This window comes from Xenopus laevis, chromosome 1S (assembly GCF_017654675.1).
Source record: "Xenopus laevis strain J_2021 chromosome 1S, Xenopus_laevis_v10.1, whole genome shotgun sequence".
Lineage (NCBI taxonomy): Eukaryota > Metazoa > Chordata > Amphibia > Anura > Pipidae > Xenopus > Xenopus laevis.
In genome coordinates this window covers 9,901,476-9,927,273 of record NC_054372.1, presented here as the reverse complement: position 1 = coordinate 9,927,273, position 25,798 = coordinate 9,901,476, and the positions used below count along the sequence as shown (strand labels likewise).

Below are 25,798 nucleotides of genomic sequence, written 5' to 3'. Positions count from 1 at the left end.
TGGTGTTATGGCCCTTTAATTCTGAAGTGAACATATCCATTCATGCTGTTAACCTGGATTGGCTTAGCTGGAGGGCTGCATATGATCTCATACCTCCCAACATTTTGGAAATAGAAAGAGGCACAGAAAGATTTGGTGCATGGAACTTTTTTGTGACCACACACCCCTAATTACCATACATTTTACTAAATGTGGCAGGTTATGGAAAGTTTGAACACATTTCTGTGGTTTTTATGTTATTAGTTTTGCTAATGAAGGTAAATTGCCTTTAAGATGCAAGTCACAGTTTCCCTAAGAGACCTGCTTATCTTATATTGTTACAATTGTTTCTTTGCTTATCTTAAATTGTTACAAAAGTATCTAAGTGCACCTGCCACGTATTCTGGGCTCCCTGCAAAAAGCCAATCAAGTTTTAGAAACGTTGTATCTTTTTTTGGCTGTTCAGTGCAGGAGATCAAAGAGACATTTCAGTAACAATCCAGGTTGAGCTGCCAAAATCGGGACTGTCCCACGAAAAATGGGACAGTTGGGAGGTATGTGATCCCTGGCTTTAATGTTACTTACACCTTAAACGTACAGCACTGAGCAGCTTGAACACCACTGAACATCAAGAGGCCGATTTACCAGAATTTAAATTTGCGTCATTTTAGAGGGTTTTTTTTAACCATAACTAAACTCACATTTTTTAAAAAAAGCACCAATGTCTACTTATTTATTAGAAGATCCAAATATAAAAAGCACAAATGGATAAAAACATTGAATCCGAATACAAAAACCTCCAAATCCCTTTACAAGAAAAAAAAAAAAAACGATGAAAACTTCGAAGTGACTAAAAACGTTACAATTTGCTAAGGACAGCTCCCATTATCTACGTAACCTCAATACCTTTTAGATGGTGTCGTTTTACATTTTACACTTAACAAACGACTTTTTTTTGTTTTAAAATCATTCTTCACATGCAAGGTTTTTTGCGAATCGTGGGGAAAAAATATGAACGTTAATAAATCAGCCCCCTAATATTTTTCCCTCCTAATACTGGCACAGATTTATAATTACAATGCCATTGCCTGCAATGGGTTTTGTGCAATAAAAATAGATATAAATATATATTATATGATTTAGTCCAGTGATGAAGAATAATATCATTTGCACACCTGAGTCTTATAATTCTTTAAAGGGGGCGCAGGCTTTGGCCAAAGCCCCACCCACACACACAGGGTATGGACGGAAGCCTGCAGCTGACATTTTTCCTAAATACCAAATTACTTTCTATTATAGAGATTAGCAATTGTGCGGCACTTGCTGCTAAATGCCACCTAGAAGCAGGGCCCTCGTCTACCCTGTGTCCTTCTGCCACCTGTCAGGCCTGTTATATTGGATATAAGTGATTAAGTGAATTTGTCCCGTTTCGGTTTGCCGAAAAATTTGTGAATTTCCCGTGAAATTTGCGAAACGGCGAAAAAAACGCATTGAAGTCAATGGGCGTCAAAATTTTTTGGACGAGCATCAATTTCAACGCCCGCGACAATTTTTATATTTGGTCCAAATGCATTAAAGTCATTGGGCGTCAGAATAGTTTTGACGCGCAACAATTTTTATGCGTGCGAGTACTCAGACGCGCGCCCAACTTTTTTACCAGCCAATTTTCTCTACAGTTTCGCAAATGTATTCACTGGCGGTGCCACAAATTCGCGCCTTCCAAATTTATTCACCCATCACTAGTGGTTATTGCAATGGAGTGAAAGAGAACAGAGTCACTTAGTCACCTTCTAATTTATGCCCTTGGGCATCGAAGGGCAGTGCCAGGGTGAAGGTGATGAGATCAGCGCTGTATATATTTCACATTTTCTCTGTATCATCTCAGTGACTGCCAGAGGAATTCACAGGCACCATAAACCACCACTAATATAAAAAAATGCTGGGCATGAAGCACAATCTGGGGTATATCACAAATACATGAATAAAGCATAATATATTTAAAGGGATCCGGCTATCACATATATAACATATTAATGTTTCTTGGAAACCGGCTTTAAAAATGACGTGTTATGATATATAAACTCAATTGTCTCATTCTCATACTCCTAGGGGCAAATTCACAAAAGGGTGAATTTTCGTTGTAAATTTCTGCCGTAAATTCGTTGCCACTACGCTAATTCACTAAAATGCGAAGTTGCGTCTCTGTAGCCGAATGCTGGTGACGTTTCGCTAGCTTTGATTCGTCAGCGCAAGCATCTTATAGCAAAGTTTCGCTAGCGTTCATTTCTGCCCAGCGAAACTTCGTTAGTACTATTACGCTTAGGTCAATTTGAATACGGCGGGTTCATATAGGATATATATATATATATATATATATATATATATATATATATATATATATATATATATATATATATATATATATATATATATATATATATATACATATATACATATATGTCTTTAGTAGAGATGTTGGTGCAAATGTAAGTGGCCACTTACAGTGATGGGTGAATTTGTCCCGAAATGCTTCGCTGAAATTTTGTGACGCTGGCGAATTTTGACGGCAGTTTCGCAAATGTATTTGCGGTGGTAATTAGTGGTATTTCGCTGCAAATGCATTCGCCCATCACTAGCCCCTTATTATTACACATGTCCAAGGAAGGAAAATAAAGACAAAAGAGATCCTCTAATGCCCTAGACATGAGCCCACCCTAAAACTAATGTGGCATGCCCCTCAAATGGTTGAAAAAAATGTTAACACAAAAATCTTTAATAGAACTTTGAAGGCAATCCCGCTTTAAAATATGAAAAAATGCCAGCGTTTTTTAGAACTTTTATGACATTTCCGGATACAGGATATGATGTCACTGACATAAGATTGAGGAGGATGTGGCTTCATCTTATCAGTTCGCCAGGTCTAAGGTGGCGAAGGAAACTGTCGAAACAGGTAACGTTCTGTAAAATTCGCACTTTAGTGAATTTGTTGAGTAACAATTGTTCGCCTGAGCGAAATTTCCCCTGGCGATAAGCTGCAAAACTACACTAGCGATTTTCTCTTTCGCTAGCGAATTGTCCTTTACGCCTGTTAGTGAACTGGCGATGTGCCTGGCGAATTTACGCTAGCGACGGCCACTTTACCCTTTAGTAAATCTGCCCCCTAGACTTCCCTTTCCTGACCTTAAAGGGGAAGTATACCTTACCTACAACTGACTCTTCTTGTGCCTCGTAGCTCTCTAAATCCCAATCATATTTATTACTTAATACTGAAAGGGAACCTTAGGTGGGAGTATGGAAAGTAAATATTGTTTAAGGTTAATGGAAAACCCTGTGCACAAATGAGATCTCCAAGAAGAGCAGGTTCAATGAATGAGTCTTCTAGATCCAATCCAATCCAAAAGATAAACGACATGATTTATATGAGGGTGTGAAGGGCTGCTTCCTTATGATTGGTTGTTGTAATGAAATCTTCAGCTCCCTCCAGCCAATGGGCTGCACAAACACATATCCCCACTCTCCCAAGCAATAGAGATATAGGAACATCCCAGCTGACCCAGTCTTGGCATTGTTGGGCCAGAAGAACGTGCTTCACCTCCTGCATTTCCAGTGGAAGGCCATACCAGTGATTGGATGTTAAAAAAATCTAAGGTAGCCACGATTGCCACTCCAGTTCCAGTGTTACAATTAGTGGCATAACTACATGTTACTGGGCCCCGCAGCTAATTAATTTAAGGGCCCCCAACATATCCAGAGTTTGACTTGTTTTACCAATAGATGTTCAAATTGCTCATTATTTGGGCCTCACTGGCCCCTTATACTACCCGGACCCCCTACAGCCGCAGGGTCTGCTTCCTCTGTAGTTACGCCCCTGGTTCCAGAAGTCACTATATAAATCTGTTTGAAAAACTTCCCAAGCCTGGGATGTAGGTCCTGCAGGTTCAACGCTGTGGCTCCCATGGAGTGGTGTAATCCTCAGCTCTCCCTGCCATGAAGCAGCCTAATTGACTCCATCTGTCAAATCACTGATGTTGGATAAAGTCCAAGCACCTTGGTGAGAGGGAAGAGCCTCATAGCGTTGGTCCAGGTTATGGCAACCCAAACGCAAACAGTCGTGCCGCTTTCCTACTCTGTGTACGGCTGAGGGTCACAGAAATCACAGTGTATCCCTCCACTCAGATCCCTCACGACACCTTCTTTCACCAAAGTCCGGAGCACTTTCTTTTCTTTCGTTACATCGTGCATAGGCTGTTCATTCATGGCATTCATGCAGAGGTTATCATAGTAGTGCAAGGAAGCTTCGGGCCGGCTCAGATCGTAGCCAAAGCCAGCGAGACTCACTTCATCACAGAGATGCGTGGCCAGAATAACCGCCGTCAGACCTATCGTTGGCACGTTCTGCAAAACAGATGGAGAGCCAGCTTTAGGACCCAGCAAGTGCAAGCCAGGGTGTTATTTTTTATATATTTTATGATCGTTTAAAACATATAGTTAGAGGCACATTTATCAAGGGTTGAATTTTGAATCCCTGTGAGTTTTTTTTAAACTCCTCTAAACGCCCATGAATTCGAAATTTGACTAGTCGAAATGTATTAATAAAATTGAATTTGTTAAACTCGAACAAATTTAAACCACCCGATTGAATTTGATTTGAATTATAAAAACTAAAAAAATCTTGATTCGAGTTTTCTTATCCGAATAAGAAATTGAATGTCAGGAAGGCTATAAAACATCACCAAATTGATTCATAGGCCTTTCCCATTGACTTATACAGTAATTCGGCAGATTTTAGGTGGCAAATAGACGAATTTGAGTTCTTAAAGTGCCAGAGTATGATAAATGTAAATTTAAATTAAAACTCTAATCAAGTTTGTGTTATTGATAATTCGAATTTGAGAGTTTTCAAATTCGAATTTGAATCTGCATTTTCACTTCGACCCTTAATAAATCTGCCCCTTATTCTTTACATTTATCTATTAGCTACATATTATTTATGATTATAAATAAATACATAAAATACAGTGATGAAATATTAAAATAAATGGGGAAATATAATTTATAAACAAAGATCCCTAAGGCATAACATGTTTAATAGCAATGCTGCACTTAGTTAAATATATATTTATATCTCCTCTACTTGCAGTCTGCCTTCTCTGTGTTCCTCTGGGATTTCTATTGCACACTGCTTGTTACAGGGAGAAAGTATTGTACAATGATTCCTGGTCTCTAGAGGTTGGGTTTAGTTAGGACAGCGTTTGTGCTTGCACTCAAGAGCAAAACCAACCCTGACTCTGTCCAACCAATCGTAGAGCATAGAAGACAGGTGCAGGCATAATTGCCTCTATAGAATATAATCATTAAATCGCCTGAACTCTCACATCTCAGCACCTTTACTAGGATACTGGCTAGTCTGGCAGACAGATTTGAAGCATTAAAGGATAAGTAAAACTTTGAAATAAATGAATGTAAAATTGATGAGGGGGCTATTCTAAGCACTTTTGCAATGTACATTCATTATTTATTTTTTGGTAATTCCAAGATATTAAGGGATACATGTACAATTAATACGAATGAATTTTGTTGCAACAGCGCCACCTGCTGGTCAGTTTCCCACCAGTCTGACCACCAAGTAGTCAAGGAAGTTGTCAGGAGAAAAAAATATGCTGCTCTGATGTTCTTCTGCTTAGTAAAAAAAATTAGAAACCTTTCTCAAATCTTTCCTATGCAGAAGATCATCAGAGCAGCCTCTTTCTTTCTCCTGACAACTTCCTTGACTACTTGGTGGTCAGACTGGTCAGAAACTGTCCAGCAGGTGGTGCTGTTGTAACTAAATTCATTCATATTAGCAGTACAGTTTCCCAACTTTAAAACATTTAATTTAATTTGCGGAGTAAGGATCGTTAGCGCTGAGCTTTTTCGCTAGCGAATTGTCCGCTACACCCGTTAGTAAACTGGCGATCTCCCTGCAGATTGTCTTTTTGGCGAACATTATATAACCCAATAGGCTGGTTTTGCTTCCAATAAGGATTAATTATAACTCAGTTTGGATCAAGTACAAGCGACTGTTTTATTATTACAGAGAAAAAAAAATTGGATTATTTGATTATGATGTAGTCTGCCTTTCCACAATTCAGAGCTATCTGGATAACATATCCCATACCTGTAGTTAAAAAGTTTATTATTATGAAAATGCTTTATTTACATGAAGCAGCGTTTTTACATATGAGCTGTTTTACGCAATATATTTGTACAGAGACCTACATTGTTCAAGGGTATAGTTTTCCTTTAACTGGAACAGTCACTGCCGAGTTTGTGAAAATTCTCCAGCCGCACCCAGACCTCACTTCACTATACACAATACTATACACAATGCCAGTGCATGGAAATGCTCTCAGAACTACTGAATCAGGCTTACACATCTCTCAGTCTGACAAATGAGTTTGGGATGGCAGGAGAACACTGCGACCTGAATACATAATTCTTGCTGCATTGGTCTAATTTTGTGGGGCCTGGGCACCCCCTCTGCAGATCACGGGGTACCTCTGGCTGACTGTAAAGTTTGGTGGAGGAATAATGATGCAGGGCTGTTTTCCATGGTTTTGGATAGGCCTCTGGTCTGATTATATTGAGGGGACCTTGTATGTGGGAGATTTTACTGAATCTAAAAGCAACAGAACGCATGGCACCCCTCAGTCAGCTGAAAAGCACCTAAATGGTTTGTGACACTTTTTAGTTGACCCAAATGAATTGGACCCAGAAGTGCCACGTGCACATCAGTCTTTTCATGTGTGGGTATCTGATTCCCAGGGAATAGTGATCCTTCTATCATAGACGTAGTTGAAGTCATTGCAATACTTTCTTTCTGTCCATTGTTCTGATCCTGAATATGTAAAAAAAAAAAAACAATACCTTGTCCCAACCCAGCCATCTTCTCTGAGGTGCAGGATATTCTAAGATGTCAAATGCTGTTTCTTTTACTATAAGTGGGTTCAGGATACGGAACTGGCTGGAATTCAGCGGAATTTTATCTGTAACCCTCTTCCAGAAAAATAACCGGTTCCATGAAGACTGGAAGGCAAAAAAGCAACAAAATAATGTTATTTCGATTTCTTTTGGATTATGGGTTTCAGTCTGTTTGGAAAGAGCCAACGATGGAATTATATATGGTCATATCTAAGAACATGTAACTGGATTTCTTTGCCTATACCTAACAATTGCCATGCAAACTCCATCTCCAGATCCCTTATCCAACCTTGTTTCCCTTTCTCCCATACCCATTCACTATTGTCTAGTGACGTCTCCTGTTCTGTATCGAATCAGTATCTTGGCTCTCACTAACAATGCAGCCCATTGTGCAGACTATATCACTCCCCGAGTCACGCTTGAATTGATTCTAGCAAGGTCACACTGCTGTTATATAGATATATATAGAGAGAGGTAAAGATAGATACATAGATAGATAGATGATAGATAGTGGTCCTGTACGTTTAACTGGGCAGCTACAGTATGTCTCTTTTCCTGGGTCCTTAAGAGTTAAGCTGCCACTAGATGGCAGTGATTAAATTTATAATTAGTTAAAGCACATGTGCTCGGGGTATTTTCCCTGGGACCGTGCCTCCGAGTGAGGAGCTACAGGACCCGGGCTCTGGCCCATCTGGAAGATAAGCCTAGACAGTAGAAGTGAGTATTATAAAAGTCACTCTAGGAGTGAGAGTAAGTACAGGGTAGCTAGTGAGCAGATGTGGCTCCAACAAGGAGAAGTAGTGGGGTTAGGACCCCGTGGTGTTAATTCACTAGAGCAGGGACTACAGTGGGTGAGTTGAGGACCAGATAAGGTGCCAAGATACAAGACCCCAGGCAAAGAAACCCAAGGCCTAGTGTCTTTTTCATCAGATGTGATATTGCCTAGTGAGAGTGGTAATTATCCTTTGAATCTTTTATTTCTGCTGCTCTGACGTAATTACCTGTATTGTGTATTGGCTCACGTGGAGCACCTTGTATCCCACTGGAGGGATTATTGCTGTATAACTCTATCCTGCTAAGCTAAATAAACAAGTTAAAGTTGCTGCAAAGAAACTTGTCTGGCTGGATCTCTACCCAGAAGGTGGGTACAAGGTACCGGGAGTTGCACAGGTACAAGTGGGTCCTCTGGGCATAATACAAGCAGCCTTAGCATGGTCACACATAGCAATAATACACAGCGAAAGCACACTCAAGGGTGGGCTACAGATAGATAGATGGATGGATGGATGGATGGATGGATGATAGATAGATAGATAGATAGATAGATAGATAGATAGATAGATAGATAGACAGATTAGATAATAGATAGATAGATAGATAGATAGATAGATAGATAGATAGATAGATAGATAGATAGATAGATAGATAGACAGATTAGATAATAGATAGATAGATAGATAGATAGATAGATAGATAGATAGATAGATGATAGATAGATAGATGGATAGATAGATGGGTAGATAGATAGATAGATAGATAGATAGACAGATTAGATAATAGATAGATAGATAGATAGATAGATAGATAGATAGATAGATAGATAGATGATAGATAGATAGATAGATAGATAGATAGATAGATAGATAGATAGATAGATAGATAGATAGATAGATAGATGATAGATAGATAGATGGATAGATAGATGGGTAGATAGATAGATAGATAGATAGATAGATAGATAGATAGATAGATAGATAGAGATAAATGATAGACAGAGAGACAGACAGACAGACAGACAGACAGACAGACAGACAGACAGACAGATAGATAGATAGATAGATAGATAGATAGATAGAGATAAATGACAGACAGACAGACAGACAGACAGACAGACAGACAGACAGATAGATAGATAGATACTGTAGATAGATAATAGATAGATAGATAGATTTTGCAGTGGGCTTTCGCTTGTACAAGTCATATTGCAGAAAAAATGAAACAAATCAACACTGCTCCGTACCAGCTTTTGGTTCTTCAGCATTGCCTCCAGCCACCTGAAATCCGCATGTTTGAAGAGCACGGTGACAAAGAGACAGCTGTGCAGATATTCCTGCTCGGACACGGGGGCACCTTCTGGGTAGGTCATGCGAATGGTTGTTTTGTTCCCGACATCTTGAACATATCCTTGCACTGGGGCATTGTTTAACCTGGACAGACAGATTTGTAAGGGATATTTCTACAATTGGGTTTCCAGATAAAGGAGTTGCCCTTTCATAAGATCTCTATAAACAAAAGCCAGTGGGTGTGAAATATTTAATCAGGTAGTTCACCTTTAAGTTAACCTTTAGGATGTTATAGATTTTCCAATTCTAAGCAATTGGTCATCATTATCTATTTTGTATAGTTTTTGAATTATTTGCCTTCTTCTTCTTATGACTCTTTCCAGCTTTCAAATGGAGGTCACTGACCCCATCTAAACACAAATGCTCTGTAAGGTTACAAATGTATTGTTATTGCTAATTTGAATTACTCCTCTTTTTATTCAGACCCTCCCCTAATAATATTCCATATTCTCATTCAAATCCATGCATGGTTGCTAGGGTAATTTGGACCCTAGCAACCAGTTTGCGGACACTGCAAACTGGAGAGATGCTGAATAAAAAGCTAAATAACTCAAAAGCCACAAATAATAAAAAATGAAAGCCAAATACAAATTGTCTCAGAATATCACTCTTTACATCATACCCCGGTAGGGTTGCCACCTTTTCTGGAAAAAAAATACCGGCCTTCCTATATATTTATGTTTTTTCCCTATTAATAACTGACTTACCTATATATTTATCTTTTTTCCCTATTAATTACATTGGGATCACTGACCTTCCTATATATTTATCTTTTTTCCCTATTAATAACATTGGGATCACTGACCTTCCTATATATTTATCTTTATTCCCTATTAATAACATTGGGATCACTGACTTTCCTATATATTTATCTTTTTTCCCTATTAATAACATTGGGATCACTGACCTTCCTATATATTTATCTTTTTTCCCTATTAATAACATTGGGATCAACAACCATTTTTACCGGCCAGGCCAGTAAAATACCGGCCAGGTGGGAACCCTATATCCCGGGCACCAGTCAAGGTTATTCCAGCGAACACCACAGAGCGATCCTCTTCCTGCTTCTTCTTTCTTCAAATTTCCCGGGGCAGACGCATGTGCATTAGAACGAAATAGACGCGAGAAGGAAGAAGAAGCCGGAAGAGGATCGCTCTGTGGTGCTCACTTTTATAACCCGGGCAGGTGCAGTTTTCTGCTGATAGGAGCACCAGCCCAGGGTTTCAGGTAAGTAAATACAATCACTTGGGGCTGCCTAATGACTTTCCTTCTCCTTTAACTGAAAACAGGAAGTCTGATACAGAAACCCATGAGTACACAATAGAAGGAAAGAAATGTGATGTTTTCTTTTGACAGAGGACTCAGGGTTTACTGGTGTATTTATATAGAACTTTCTGATAAAGCTTACTTAATTTTAGCCTCTCCTTCTCTTTTAAGCCAAAAGAAAATGCTCAATAACCCACTGAGCAGCCTGTCATTATCATGAATGGAAAGAGACCATGGTCCCATTGGCCAAATCAATCACTTTAAGTGGGCGCCACTTTCACTTATGATACTTGTGTTCCAGGGTGCTGAGCAAAACTCTATAGGAACTGCAGCAGCCCTTTTCGGCAAGCTTTAGGATGCAACAAAATAGTACCTGATAACAATATCAAACTGGTCAATCGCTTGTCCAAGGTCCAGCCCATGAAGAATCCCACCGTTTCCAATGACGATACACCTCTTACAGTGTTTGGACTGTAAATCCTTGGGCAGGCCGTCTTCTGGCATCATTTCTAACAGGTCCCCAAGTTGATCAACATAATGTCGGAAGCCAAACGGTGGCCCATATTTATACAGAGATTCGTTGAGGCTTTTATCCTTCTTCGTGAAACTAGACAAGTTCTTGGTGTATTTACTACTAAACAAGCGACCCATTTGGGTTCTGGCAAACGCTGGTCTGCACTGTCCTTGCAGCACATCTCTGGCAAACGTCTTCACTCTCTGAAGGAGGAGAAACAAAGCAAATGAGGCCACATAAACAAAGAACAGAGGCTCGGAGCACTCTCCTAAAAGCCCCCTTGTCTACAGCGTGGGTAATATACACAAAGCACTGATTGCAAGATAACACAAGCTGCATTCAAACCATAGGGAGAACACAAGACGCCATTGTATGCCAGGCCAAACCCTGGCACTCTACATAATTATAAAAAGTATTGGCTGCCATAAATGGATGGCTTTATAATGGGACAAAGCAAGATATAGATCTAAATTAAAGGAACACTAATCTCTATTTTAATAGGATCTCTTTGTCAAATACAAATTAACAAGAGACATATGATGAAAGTATAATCATATTGCAGGGCATCCCTTTCCTTCTATACAGACATTTCTAAGGCTAGCCATTCAAATAAACCTGGCCCCCTCTAAACCTTTATCCAACGTATATCGATATACAATTTCTTCGGCACACCACTTACTTTATTCAGGTGCCTTCAAGCCCTCCAGCTACTTCCAAACCAGTCATCATATTCGATTTCCCAAAGGGAGGAAGCACATCAATACATTGGGCAATGAACCTGATGAAGGGGTTGACCCCCGAAAGTGCCACATTCTGCTGAATAAATGATTTATAGGCATTGCCAAAGTTACTGGTGTGCTTCCTCCCTTTGGGAAACCCTCTAGACCTTTCACAACTTCTATTACATTTCCCCTTAGGCCTTGTCTATAGCATGAATACCATTCAATGTGGTCTCTATGCAACATAATTCTAGGAAACAGTCAGTTACTGGAAGACAAAATTCTTCCATAACACTTGGCGGAGAAATTCTGCACTTAGGGCACCACCAAGAAATGGCACTCCCTTTAGTGATTCTTCTTTTCTAATGAGAAGAAAAAAGATCACTGAGGGCACAAACTGTGTTTGATGAAACCTGCTTTTGTTTCCTTACATTCAACAGGAATGACAGTTAGAAAACTACAACTCCCAGAATGCCCAGCCAGATCCTGACAACTCTACCAGATGCTGAAATTCAATACCTCACCAAGAAATACAATCCCAACATTTGCAAGTGCAAACGTTTGCCTTTAATGCAACTTTAAACCAACGCTGCCTAAGGGCTTGAGTTACCCTCTACACCAGTGATCCCCAACCAGTAGCTCGTGAGCAACATGTTGCTCTCCAACCCCTTGGATGTTGCTCTCAGTGTCCTCAAACCAGGTGCTTTTTTTTAATTCCAGGCTTGGAAGTTACTTTTAATTGCATAAAAACTAAGTATAGTGCCAAGCAGAGCCTCCTGTAGGCTGCCAGTCTAAATAGGTGCTACCAAATAGCCAATCACGGCCCTTATTTTGCACCCCAAGGAACTTTTTTATGCTTGTGTTGCTCCCCAAATCTTTTTACATTTGAATGTGGCTCACGGGTAAAAAAGGTTGGGGACCCCTGCTCTACACTGCCCTAAAAATCCAATGAGACTGATAACATTTTAAAGGTGTGGTCCCCCTTCACATAAAGATGCAGAATTTGCTACAAAACAGGAAACCAATATAAGATGAGATTCTTACTGGTGTTTCCTGTAACAGAGCAGCACATTGTATAGGATGGAAGATTTAAGGGGAACGCCGCACAGTTTCCACAAGTCATTTCCAGTTGCAACTGCTATTATAAGCAGTATCTGTCTAGCTGTTTATATTCTCTGTACTTGTTATGACTCATGAAACAATGTAGCTGAAGTCAGCTGAAGAACTTCATCATGGGAATCAACTGAGAACCTCAGCCATCAATGGCACAAGGCTGCAGGCTGAGTTATACAGGGAACTCTGAGTATCACTCATGTATTATAAGGGATAATGTACCCCCTACTGTAAATGATAAGGATATTAGAAGTCACTGAGGGGTTGTTCTGTGACCATATAAAGACACAAGGCTGCAGGCTGAGTTATACAAGGAACTCTGAGTATCACTCATGTATTATAAGGGATAATGTACCCCCTACTGTAAATGATAAGGATATTAGAAGTCACTGAGGGGTTGTTCTGTGACCATATAAAGGCACAAGGCTGCAGGCTGAGTTATACAGGGAACTCTGAGTATCACTCATGTATTATAAGGGATAATGTACCCCCTACTGTAAATGATAAGGATATTAGAAGTCACTGAGGGGTTGTTCTGTGACCATATAAAGACACAAGGCTGCAGGCTGAGTTATACAGGGAACTCTGAGTATCACTCATGTATTATAAGGGATAATGTACCCCCTACTGTAAATGATAAGGATATTAGAAGTCACTGAGGGGTTGTTCTGTGACCATATAAAGGCACAAGGCTACAGGCTGAGTTATACAGGGAACTCTGAGTATCACTCATGTATTATAAGGGATAATGTGATGTGCTCAGGACATATCCAAGGTGAGGGTGAGCTAGGCTTTTTCTCCCATTGCTCCCATGGCTCATGTTAATTTCCTGAAATTCTGAAGAACCAATGAAGCCTTAAAAGACTTAATTTTCCAGCAAGATTTCTCTTGGCTCCCTGTCCCGTTAGGAATAAAAAGCAGTAACTCAGCAACACGGAAACGATTCTGCGTCATCAATCACGAGAGACAAGCGTCAGGGTGCACAGACATATGGAGCTCCCAGCAGAGCTGCCGGAGAAAAGTTTATCCTGAGGACTCAGCACAAAAGGAAGCGATATTGATTGGGCAATGAATAAAGTATCTCAGCACTTTGGATGAAATGAAAACAATGCTTTATAGAAACAGGATGCAGAAAATTGAATGTTGGTGCAATAAAGGTGCCCGAATAACAGAGACTTTCTCCAAAGTCACATCCCTTATTGGAATTGTTGGAGTAGGAGCATTGGCTCTACATAATGGAGGACCCGTTTCCATTCAGTGCTCTGGATGGAACAGGTACAGCAGTAAATATGTGAGTAAATGTATAAATGTGCTGAGGAAGCTCTTAGGGACCTTACACACGGCGTTTCACTGTGCATTCTTCTGCAGTAGATTCCTCACGCGTTCCACTGCAGGGGAGCATAGGACAAAACAAAGCCCATTGTTCCCTCTCCGACTGCACTCATTCAGGTGTATGCAAGTGGAACACAACTTTCATCTTCCCCCCCAGAGGGCCCTAATTATTAGCCCACAAGTTTCCTGTGCCCCCAGGGTAGAATGGGGCCTGAATGGAAACACAAATGTCCTTTGCATACATGGCCACGTGCCCATGCTCCACCCAAAACCACGCCTATGTCCCCACAAGCCCCACCCACAGCCCCACCCACATACCACATATTTTCTTCTCTTGGGGGACTTGGGTTTAGTGTGTATAGTAAGGCAAGATGGTGTCATGGGAAGGGCTAGAACTGTGGGACAGCGCGTATATAGTAAAAAGAGGTGCAGCAAACGCAGGGCTAAAGGTGGCGTAGACGCAGAGATATCATACAAAATAAAATTTCCGTACGATATTGAGTGTGTATATGGCAGGAGACGAGCCGACTGATATCGGCAGAAGACTTGGATATCGGTCGGCTCCTCAATCGACCCAGGCGTAAAATTTTGATTGGGCACCTTTGAAGGCTCCCGAACATCAGCCAATGTTAGTGCTGAATCATCAGATACAGGTAGAATTCTATTGTTTCTATATGTATATCTGACCATTCAGCTCTACACATGTGTGTATTGAAACCAACAATCTTTTTCAGGAAAGATTGTAATTGTTGCATCTATGGCCACTCAAGTTTAAGACTTTGGGCAAATCTGGTTTGGAAGGTTTAGCATTCAACCAGATTCAAAAATGAATGATGGATTTGATGCTAAGTAGATGATAGGGTTGTAATTGTGTTATAGTGTGCATAGTAAGGCGAGATGATAAGATAACAGTCGTGGCTGGGCTGCCTCTGGTTGTTGCTGAATTGCGACTCCCAGCATTTCCTGATAGCCCTGCAGAAACACTGTAGGTTGGATGTCAGAGATTCATTTGCCCCAGACTTTGATGGAACATTTTACACTGAAATATCTGGCACAGAAGTGATTGATGGGTCCGAATGTTTCCACCCTGCACCCAGATGTAACCCATCGCTTGCTAAGCACTGCCCCAGCCTATTTCCATTTTTTAACCTGCACTTAATTCACTCCAATGATTGTCAAGTGGGCTTGGCATGGTCACACCACATTTAAGTTTCACCTACCAGCCTGGGGCTATGTTCCTCAGTTTGAATGCTCCTGTGAGTTTTTGGCTGCCTTGCCCAGAACTATACCACACAATTGTGCTGTTGTGTGCGCCAGTTGCATCGGCAAAGCCTTATATCAGACTGTCACATTTCTAAGTGATAAACCACATTTTCTTGTGCACTATTGCCCAAATTCACTTTGTGTGTTTTCTTATTTTCTTTTGCATAATCTTTTCAGGGATACTACATGTGAATGTCACCAGCTGTCTCTGGATAACCAACAGAATCTCTAGCCCAACACCGGTGGTCCACTCTTCACTGTGCGTTGCGGGAGGACGCGTCTGTAGATAAAGGCTTTTTGGCTCATCCTTCCAATATCAGTAAGTAAAGAGTCTAACCTGTATGTGCTCAGGGTCCACGATCCGCACGCTGCACGTTTGTGAGTCCGGTCCTTCCTTGCAGACGTAGAGGAATAACAGAAGGAACGCACTGACAATGAAGCACCTGCAGAGACACAAATACATTATGCTTCAGGGATGAAGATAAATCCAGTAGGAAGTTTCATGCCAGGCATGTTGTAATAACAAAATAATACACTGTGTGTAAGGGGGGCTGCTCGCTCTTAAGGTGACAGTACCCTTGAGCAATAATCTCTCCGTTACCGTCACAGAGCCACACACGGGTAGTCATCACATGGGGACAGTGCCAGGTTTGAACGAACAAACTTTATTAACTGAGACACACCAGAAGTACGTCATCATAGCACACATTTCACACATTTCAATTTTCTCTCTCACACATTTCAACATTTGCGCTCCCACTAGTGTTGCCACCCGGCCAGTATTTTACCGGCCTAGCCGGTAAAACACCAGCCAAGGCCGGGGCCGGTATTACAAATTTCCCGGCAATGTAGCTGCCGGTAAATTTGTAATACACCTAAAAAAGCCTGTGGCCTGCCCCCAGCCTGCTCAAAACTAACCTTTTTTTCCAGGGCTTCTTGGCAAATGTGCGCATTTGGCTCAGCCCCCTTTGACGTCGCGACCTGCCCAGCCAATAGCGCGTCACGGACCCTTTAGCGTCACAACCCGCCCTTTTTACCCCGCCCCCTCCACCTGCCGGTGAAGATTTTTTTAAAAGATGGCAACCCTAGCTCCCACACATTAACGGTACAATATTCTCTCGACCAGTTCATCTTGGGTAGGCACACACAGGGCCGGAACTAGGGGTAGGCAGAGTAGGCACGTGCCTAGGGCACAAAGCTGGAGGGGCGCCAGGCACGCACCTTCTCTGCCTCTGCTATCCCCTAGTCCGGTCCCTGCTCTGGCCGACCTATGCGTGTGCGCATTTGCGCGAAAAATGGAAGTGCGCATGGGCACTCGGATTTTTTTGCGCATGCGCATTCGGGTATTGGGCGATTTGCCAGCCAGGCTGCCTAGGACGCCTGCCCGCATTGGCCCGGCACTGGGCACACACTTTTTCCTTTTATATTCCCGAAGAACTTAGTTCCCACCTAACCGTCAGTGGTCCGATATATCTTAAACTTATATCCCTCCACTCTCCAATAATGGTCCGATACCTTCAGGGTGATACCCCTCCACTCTTCCCGATTAAGCCTTTTCCACACAAATCCTGGTCGGAAGCCCCCGGTGTTCTTCCTACCAAGCCTCACACTTTCACTGGTTCCCTAACTAACTGAGTGTCCGTTGGAATCTAATTCCATTCCTCCTTGTAACCAAAGGTAACCAAATAGCAGCTCCCTAACACAAGATAACAGCTGCCTGGTAGATCTAAGAACAGCACTCAATAGTAAAAGCCAAGTCCCACTGAGACCGACCGATCAAGTTAAGGCGAATTAACGCCTGCCAGAAATTAATTGTATCCTAAAGTGCAGGCACAAGTTACATGACTGGGGCAGCTGGGAAACTGACAAAATGTCTAGCCCCATGTCAAATTTAAAAATTGAATAGAAAAAAAATCTGTTTGCTCTTTTGAGAAATGGATTCCAGTGCAGCACTGGAGCAGCACTATTAACTGAAGTGTTTTGGGAAAAAACATGTTTTTCCGTGACAGTATCCCTTTAAGAAACTCCGCCCCCTGGCGGTTCACACAAATTACAACTAACACATTATTTTACCCGCACTGCTACACATACACAAAATTCACAGAAAGACTTTCACTTTATCATACGGGCATTTTACAATTATTCCCACGCACACTTCCTCCGTCACCCCTGTACATGTACAATTATGGGGCCTGTTATCCAGAGTGTTCGGGCCTAGGGTTTTCTGGATACGGGAAAAGGAAGTTCTAACCCAGTGTGCATTCTAATGCACTTTAGTTCTAGCTCCACCCACCTCCATCTGTTAGCCACCGGCACAAAGCAAAAATGTCAATAGTCACTGAAACCCAAGCAAAAGTTACTTTAACACAACAGACAATACAAGCATAGGTATAATAACCCTGTATTAAGCACAATCCAGCAGCCCCTACGATTACACTAGAGATATTCCCTGTACTAAGCACAATTCAGTAGGAGGATTTTAGGGTATAGTGGTCTTTAATTCATTGGCTGTAACTTTCACCCCAAAAAGTAAAGCAAAACTAAACACAATTAGAGACCATTTTTGTTCACATTCTCTCATTGCACTTTCCTTCGCACGGCAACAGATAAGTATAGGGATATTTTACATAACCCTCCGGCTGTGTTGAGATCTATTGTCCCTTTTATTACATAAAAACATTGGGATCTGGTAGCTGCAGATCTGAAAGCAAATCTTCCCTTCCTGATTCCTAAAGAAAGAGGAGAATGAAGCAATAGTATCCTCTGCCCTTTGTCTGTCCATTTAACAACTCAGGGAACACAGAGGTCTCCCTATTTGCTTTCTCAATTGCCATTTACTTACTTATTTTTACCTACAAGTTCTCTTTTTGCCCAACATCGTTTCAGTTGTAGCACTGTCATTTTCTGTTACACAGTAGCTTGTGACTTGTCAAATTAAATTACACCCTTTATGGGACATTGTTATTTAGACGGACACTGGCACAATATGAAGGTTTCAGGGATTTTTTTTTTCACTCCCTCAGATCAAAACCAAAACAGCAGAAATCTCTTCCATTGGCCCCCAGCATGAACTGATCTTAATGGACCAGTAATATCAAAAAATTTAATTGTTTTAAAGTAATAAAAATATAATGCAGTGTTGCTCTGCACTGGTAAAACTGGTGTGTTTGCTTCAGAAACACTACTATAATTTATATAAATAAGCTGCTGTGTAGCCATTGAAGCACAGGATACACAGTAGATAACAGATAAGTACTACTATAGTTTATATAAACAAGCTGCTGTGTAGCCATGGGGGCAGCCATTCAAGCACAGGATACACAGTAGATAACAGATAAGTACTACTATAGTTTATATAAACAAGCTGCTGTGTAGCCATGGGGGCAGCCATTCAAGCACAGGATACACAGTAGATAACAGATAAGTACTACTATAGTTTATATAAGCAAGCTGCTGTGTAGCCATGGGGGCAGCCATTCAAGCACAGGATACACAGTAGATAACAGATAAGTACTACTATAGTTTATATAAACAAACTGCTGTGTAGCCATGGGGGCAGCCATTCAAGCACAGGATACACAGTAGATAACAGATAAGTACTACTAGAGTTTATATAAACAAGCTGCTGTGTAGCCATGGGGGCAGCCATTCAAGCACAGGATACACAGTAGATAACAGATAAGTACTACTATAGTTTATATAAACAAGCTGCTGTGTAGCCATGGGGGCAGCCACTCAAGCACAGGATACACAGATAACAGATAAGTACTACTATAGTTTATATAAACAAGCTGCTGTGTAGCCATGGGGGCAGCCATTCAAGCACAGGATACACAGATAACAGATAAGTACTACTATAGTTTATATAAACAAGCTGCTGTGTAGCCATGGGGGCAGCCATTCAAGCACAGGATACACAGATAACAGATAAGTACTACTATAGTTTATATAAACAAGCTGCTGTGTAGCCATGGGGACAGCCATTCAAAGGAGAAAAGGCTCAGATTACACAGCAGATCAGCTCTGTAGAACATAATGTTATCTGTTATACCTATTTAACCTGTGCTTTATAGCCTTTTTTCAGTTTCCGCCATTGCTACTCAGCAGCTTGTTTATATAAACTATAGTAGTGTTTCTGAAGCAAACAGATCAGTTTTACCTGTGCAGGGCAACAGTAAATGATATTTTCATTACTTTAAAACACTTTCATTTTTTGGTGTTACTTTTCCTTTAATGGAGCAAATGCAGAGTTTGACATGTTCCAGGCAAGTATACTATAATGTAGGGGTCCCCAACCTTTTTTAACTTGTGAGCCACACAAGTTCCGAGAATGCCAAATAAGGTCTGTGATGGACTATTTGGTATAGAGACTCTACTTGGCAGTACGCACGATTTTTATGCAAATAAAACCTTTCCAACAAGCCCAGAATTAAAAAATAAGCATCTGCTTTGAGGCCACGTTGAGAAACATCCAAGGAGTTGGTGAGTAACATCTTGTAAACCACTGGTTGGGGATCACTGATATAATGTGTGGGGCTCAATAACATATATAAGCCAGGATTCTTTGTTTAAACTACAAATTCCAGCAAGCAAATCCCTTCAGCAGGCACACTGCAGTCAGCTTGGCTTTCCCTCCCCAAATAAAGCTGTGTCTGAGTTTAACAAGCAATACCCAGAATGTTCTACTAGTTGTGACCCACCTGCCTCTTGTAATAATAATAACCCTTGCCTTTGGCTGTCCGTAGGTGTTGGGAGTTATAGATGACCAGTAGACACAGGTAGTGGCGTTCTTCAGTTGTGTCTAATTGTGTCTAATGATCACATCTTTTATTTGGCATCAGCATAGTGTATATCTCAAAGTACAGAGGTTTAACCATATCTACAAATATTTCTGATCGGGTCCCTCTTGGGACCCAAAAGAGAATCTGAAGTCTGATGCCTATTGTCCAGCTTCAGAATGGCCCAACGGGTACCAAGAAATATCGTGGTGGGTCTCATCTCCCAGGGCTCTTCCTACCTACTTCCAATCTCCAATCCTATGGTAGGTAAGGGGTAGGGTTTCCACCTTTTCTGGAAAAAAATACCGGCCTTCCTATATTCTTGCCCTTTTTTCCTATTAATTACATTAGCATCAAGCATCATTTTTAGCGGCCAGGCCGGTAAAATACTGGCCAGGTGGCAACCCTAGTAAGGGGTGAAGTGATGGGGTGCTGTGACGGCTGGGGCATTAGAGATGTGGTCACCAGGCACTGCAGTTGTTAAATGGTATGGGTATATAATAAAAAAAACACTGGGGGAGGGGATTATCCTACAGGAGATCCACTAGAGCCTGGGCCACCGGCAAATTCCCTGGTACCCTGAAAAGCCAGTCCAACCCTTTTCTTACATTTGCCTATTAAAAATGAAAGACTTCTTTCTACAGCCAAATTCCTGTGCCGAATCGCTGCCAGGTCAATTTCCAAGGCACATGTTATTACCATAACGGAATAAGCCCGACTGCCCCTGTTGCCATAGCAATCTTCCATGACTTAAAGGGATTAGACAGTGATGCTTGAGCTGTTTACATTGCTGTTCATGTGTTTACTCAGCAGATTCAGTACTGATTTTGGACACAATGAAACTGCCACTAGCAATAGTTTTGCATCAGGGTAAACAGTGTGATATATTGACTTGGTTTAGGGACAAGAGAGACCCAACCACAAAAAAAAAAATCTAAAGTCTATGTATGAATATGGCTAGAAATGCTGTACTTTATATATGTCACATTATCTACTGGAGCTTCCCATCGTGAATGCAGTGTCAGTGACTCGGCACATGCTCAGTGTGATCTGGACAACTGCTGAGAAGCTTAGGGGTTGTAAGGTTATTTTCTGCCCTTGGACTAGAGCAAAGTGAAAAATCTTGGACACCAACTAGAGACTGAAGCCAATGAGTGTGAGAAATCTGCTTTATGATAGCGGTTTCTGCTGACGTGCCACTAATAGCCATTCAAAATAAATATGACTGTGAAGATTTTCATTCATCCAGGTCATGGTATATCTAGTATAGGTCAATCTAAAAACAACTGGACTTGCTGAGTAATCAATGAAGACGTTTCACTACTCATCCGAGCAGCTTCTTCAGTACAACTGACTGGTGTGGGAAGTTCTCGGCATATAAACTCTTCCACTAATCCAATCACAATGGCACATTGTAACTCTTCAAAGAGGTGACATCTGAAGAAATTCACAGAGGTGTAGATTCTGTGTAGTTACTGTGATAGGATTATCCAATGTGTCATGCAACTCCTAGAGACAGGTGTTACTTGTGAGAGTTGTATGAATGGATGTGTGAAGTGTTCTGAATCCGCGAGGTACTGATGTTAGAACAGCATTGTATGTAGCAGACAGGTGGTGTCGAAGGCCCCCGCCTCTGTTCAGGGATGGTTTCTCCACCTTGACATGAATTGCCTCTTTAACGCCTCGTTCAAACCAGCGTCTTCTTTATCCAAGATTTGGACCTTGCTGTCTTCAAAGAACGGTCCCTTGTCTTTTAAGTGTAGAAAGACAGCTGAGTCTTGCCCTGTAGAGTTCCCCCTCCTATGCGGAGCCATTCGCTTGGAAAACAGTTGTTTTGTCTCCCCAATGTATAGATCTGTGCTCTCCTCACTACACTGGACTCCGTATACCACATTGCTTTGTTTTTCTTTTGGTGTTGGATCCTTTGGATGTACCAGTTTTTGTCTCAGTGTGTTGCTAGGTTTGAAAAACACAGGGACATGGTGTTTGTTAAAAATCCTCCTGAGTTTCTCAGACACTCCAGCTACATATGGGATGACTATGTTTCGCCTACTATGTGTCTCCGGGCGGTTATTTCTATTGGTGTTCCTGTTGGGCTTGGTTGCTGCTGTTTTGACAAAGGCCCAGTCTGGGAGGCCACACGCTTTCAAAGCTCCTCTGAGATGTTTTTGCTCTTTGTCTTTGGACTCTGTATCAGTTGCCACACATTCCGCCCGGTGGTGCAGGGTTCGAATGACACCCAGTTTGTGTTCCAGTGGATGGTGGGAATCAAACAACAGATATTGATCCGTATGAGTGGGTTTCCCACACCAGTCAGTTGAACTGAAGAAGCTGCTCGGATGAGTAGTGAAACGTCTTCATTGATTACTCAGCAAGTCCAGTTGTTTTTAGATTGACCTATACTAGATATATTCAAAATAAAGTGTGAACGCTGAGTCTATTTAACCGAGGAGACATAAAAACAATACACAGTGACTGGCAAATGTCCATGTTATGATCATTAGTCACTTTGGGAATCCACGATTGTCTCACAAGCAAGAGGAAACTAATCTCGAGGATTTAGGGGCTTAGGTTTGCCTTGACCTTTATGCAAATACATCAAATCCCTCAGTTTGCAGCAATCACAGAAATAAACAAAGTAGTCCCAGCCCTGACTTCTAACATTTCTAAAACAAGAAAATAAAATGCTTTGCTTTTCAAATGAAGCTTGTGTGAGCGTATCCAGTGGCATGTCCTCACTGCTGTCTCACTGATTCCCATCCCTGAACCTCTATAATCAGATCTCTCACTCCAGCCCTGTGCAATCAGCTCGCTAGGCATGTCGGCTTCTATTTACAGGAATCATAGGGATATTCGCCCCAGGGCTGCCGGGAAGAAGGGAAAAAGTAAAGGAAACAGAGTCTTGTATCAGTCTAGTCAGACTCTAGACAATAAAATGGCCCCCAAGCTTGGGCTTAGAAAGTTTATTTTAAAAGTGCAATTTAATTAGGAAATTAATTACCATATATTTAGAATTTACATCACACAACCTGAAGCTGTTAAGCTTTAGTTCCCAGCATCCCATCTCATAATGTTTCTAGAATGTTATTTTGTTATACTTTAAATATACAGTTAAACATACGCTTATATTTTAAAATTCGAATGTCAGAAATCCTTGCAGCCTTGTGCCTTTATATGGTCACAGAACCCATTCATGACTTCTAATATCCTTATCATTTACAGTAGGGGTACATTATCCCTTATAATACATGAGTGATACTCAGAGTTCCCTGTATAACTCAGCCTGCAGCCTTGTGTCTTTATATGGTCATATAAACCCTCAGTGACTTCTGATATCCTTATCATTTACAGTAGGGGGTACATTATCCCTTATAATACATGAGTGATACTCAGAGTTCCCTGTATAACTCAGCCTGCAGCCTTGTGCCTTTATATGGTCACAGAACCCCTCCATGACTTCTAATATCCTTATCATTTACAGTAGGGGGGTACATTATCCCTTATAATACATGAGTGATACTCAGAGTTCCCTGTATAACTCAGCCTGCAGCCTTGTGCCTTTATATGGTCACAGAACAACCCCTCAGTGACTTCTAATATCCTTATCATTTACAGTAGGGGGTACATTATCCCTTATAATACATGAGTGATATTTAGAGTTCCCTGTATAACTCAGCCTGCAGACTTGTGCCTTTATATGGTCACAGAACAACCCCTCAGTGACTTCTAATATCCTTATCATTTACAGTAGGGGGTACATTATCCCTTATAATACATGAGTGATACTCAGAGTTCCCTGTATAACTCAGCCTGCAGCCTTGTGTCTTTATATGGTCATATAAACCCTCAGTGACTTCTGATATCCTTATCATTTACAGTAGGGGGTACATTATCCCTTATAATACATGAGTGATACTCAGAGTTCCCTGTATAACTCAGCCTGCAGCCTTGTGCCTTTATATGGTCACAGAACCCCTCCATGACTTCTAATATCCTTATCATTTACAGTAGGGGGGTACATTATCCCTTATAATACATGAGTGATACTCAGAGTTCCCTGTATAACTCAGCCTGCAGCCTTGTGCCTTTATATGGTCACAGAACAACCCCTCAGTGACTTCTAATATCCTTATCATTTACAGTAGGGGGTACATTATCCCTTATAATACATGAGTGATACTCAGTTCCCTGTATAACTCAGCCTGCAGCCTTGTGCCTTTATATGGTCACAGAACAACCCCTCAGTGACTTATAATATCCTTATTTACAGTAGGGGGTACATTATCCCTTATAATACATGAGTGATACTCAGAGTTCCCTGTATAACTCAGTCTGCAGCCTTGTGCCTTTATATGGTCACAGAACAACCCCTCAGTGACTTCTAATATCCTTATCATTTACAGTAGGGGGTACATTATCCCTTGTGCCTTTATATGGACAGATAATGACTAAGCAATGCAAATAACAATCCTCGTTTCTCACATTCCAGGGGTGTATAATGCCTGGTATCTAGTTACATAAATGTCTCATGCCACTGCAGTCGACAAAAACCTTCAGTTCACCTCTGCCTGAAATAAATCTCTCTGAAGGTTCATGGAGTTCTTTTATGGAACAGCAGTAGGTGAGCCCATTAATAAGCCAGTTTCAACTGGAATCTATGCAAAGTCACGTCTGCGGTAACCCATTTCAGTCTGAGTAATTACTTGCACTATATGGTAATTTAAAGGGATCCTGTCATGGGAAAAAATGTTTTTTTTTTCAAAACAAATCAGTTAATAGTGCTGCTCCAGCAGAATTCTGCACTGAAATCCATTTCTCAAAAGAGCAAACACATTTTTTTATCATTAATTTTGAAATCTGACATGGGGCTAGACATATTGTCAGTTTCCCAGCCGCCCCAAGTCATGTGACTTGTGCTCTGATAAACTTCAGTCACTCTTTACTGCTGTACTGCAAGTTCTCCCTAAACACAAGATAACAGCTGCCTGGTAGATCTAAGAACAGCACTCAATAGTAAAATCCAGGTCCCACTGAGACACATTCAGTTACATTGAGTAGGAGAAACAACAGCCTGCCAGAAAGCAGTTCCATCCTAAAGTGCTGGCTCTTTCTGAAATCACATGACCAGGCAAAATTACCTGAGATGCACCTACACACCAATATTACAACTAAATACACTTGCTGGTTCAGGATTGAAATGTTATATTGTAGAGTGAATTATTTGCAGTGTAAACAGTGTCATTTAGAAATAAAAAATACACCATAAAAATCATGACAGAATCCCTTTAAGGTCATGCACTTGGGACTTGGGTACTTTTCCCCCTAATGGCCCTAACATGGGTAGTTGATTATAAAGCAGGATCTGTAGTTATGGGAGTTGTAGGAAGGTTAAGTAAGGTCCTCTACTAAAAGGGGTGCAGAGTCGCAGGAGAGGGTAATTCTTCCCCTTTTACAAAGCACTGGTAAGGCTGCATCTTGATCTGGGCACAAAATCCCTGCATGGATAAGTTTCAGAATGTCTCTCTCTCTCTCTGCTTTGATCTTTATATAAATATATATTATTTTCTACATACCCCCAGTCATGTGACTTGTGCCTGCACTTGAGGATGGAACTACTTCCTGGCAGGCTGTTATCTCTCCTACTCAATGTAACTGAATGTGTCTCAGTGGGACATGGGTTTTTACTATTGAGTGTTGTTCTTAGATCTACCAGGCAGCTGTTATCTTGTGTTAGGGAGCTGTTATCTGGTT

The 25,798-nt window shown here is 41.2% G+C and overlaps 1 protein-coding gene across 2 annotated transcripts in view; it reads right to left on the bottom strand.

Moving 5' to 3' along the window:
* Window positions 1-2,867: 2,867 nt before the first annotated feature.
* The window catches only part of st3gal5.S (ST3 beta-galactoside alpha-2,3-sialyltransferase 5 S homeolog), a 37,345-nt gene continuing 14,414 nt past the window's right edge, over window positions 2,868-25,798 (bottom strand). For both annotated transcript variants that reach the window (XM_018243000.2, XM_041579370.1), the window contains exons 4-8: window positions 15,607-15,712; window positions 10,702-11,045; window positions 8,960-9,146; window positions 6,886-7,044; window positions 2,868-4,374 (exon numbers count right to left, since the gene is read on the bottom strand). In XM_018243000.2, the coding sequence (XP_018098489.1) occupies window positions 4,102-4,374; window positions 6,886-7,044; window positions 8,960-9,146; window positions 10,702-11,045; window positions 15,607-15,712 (1,069 nt within the window). In that variant the 3' untranslated portion in view covers window positions 2,868-4,101. The remainder of the gene's footprint in view (window positions 4,375-6,885; window positions 7,045-8,959; window positions 9,147-10,701; window positions 11,046-15,606; window positions 15,713-25,798) is intronic.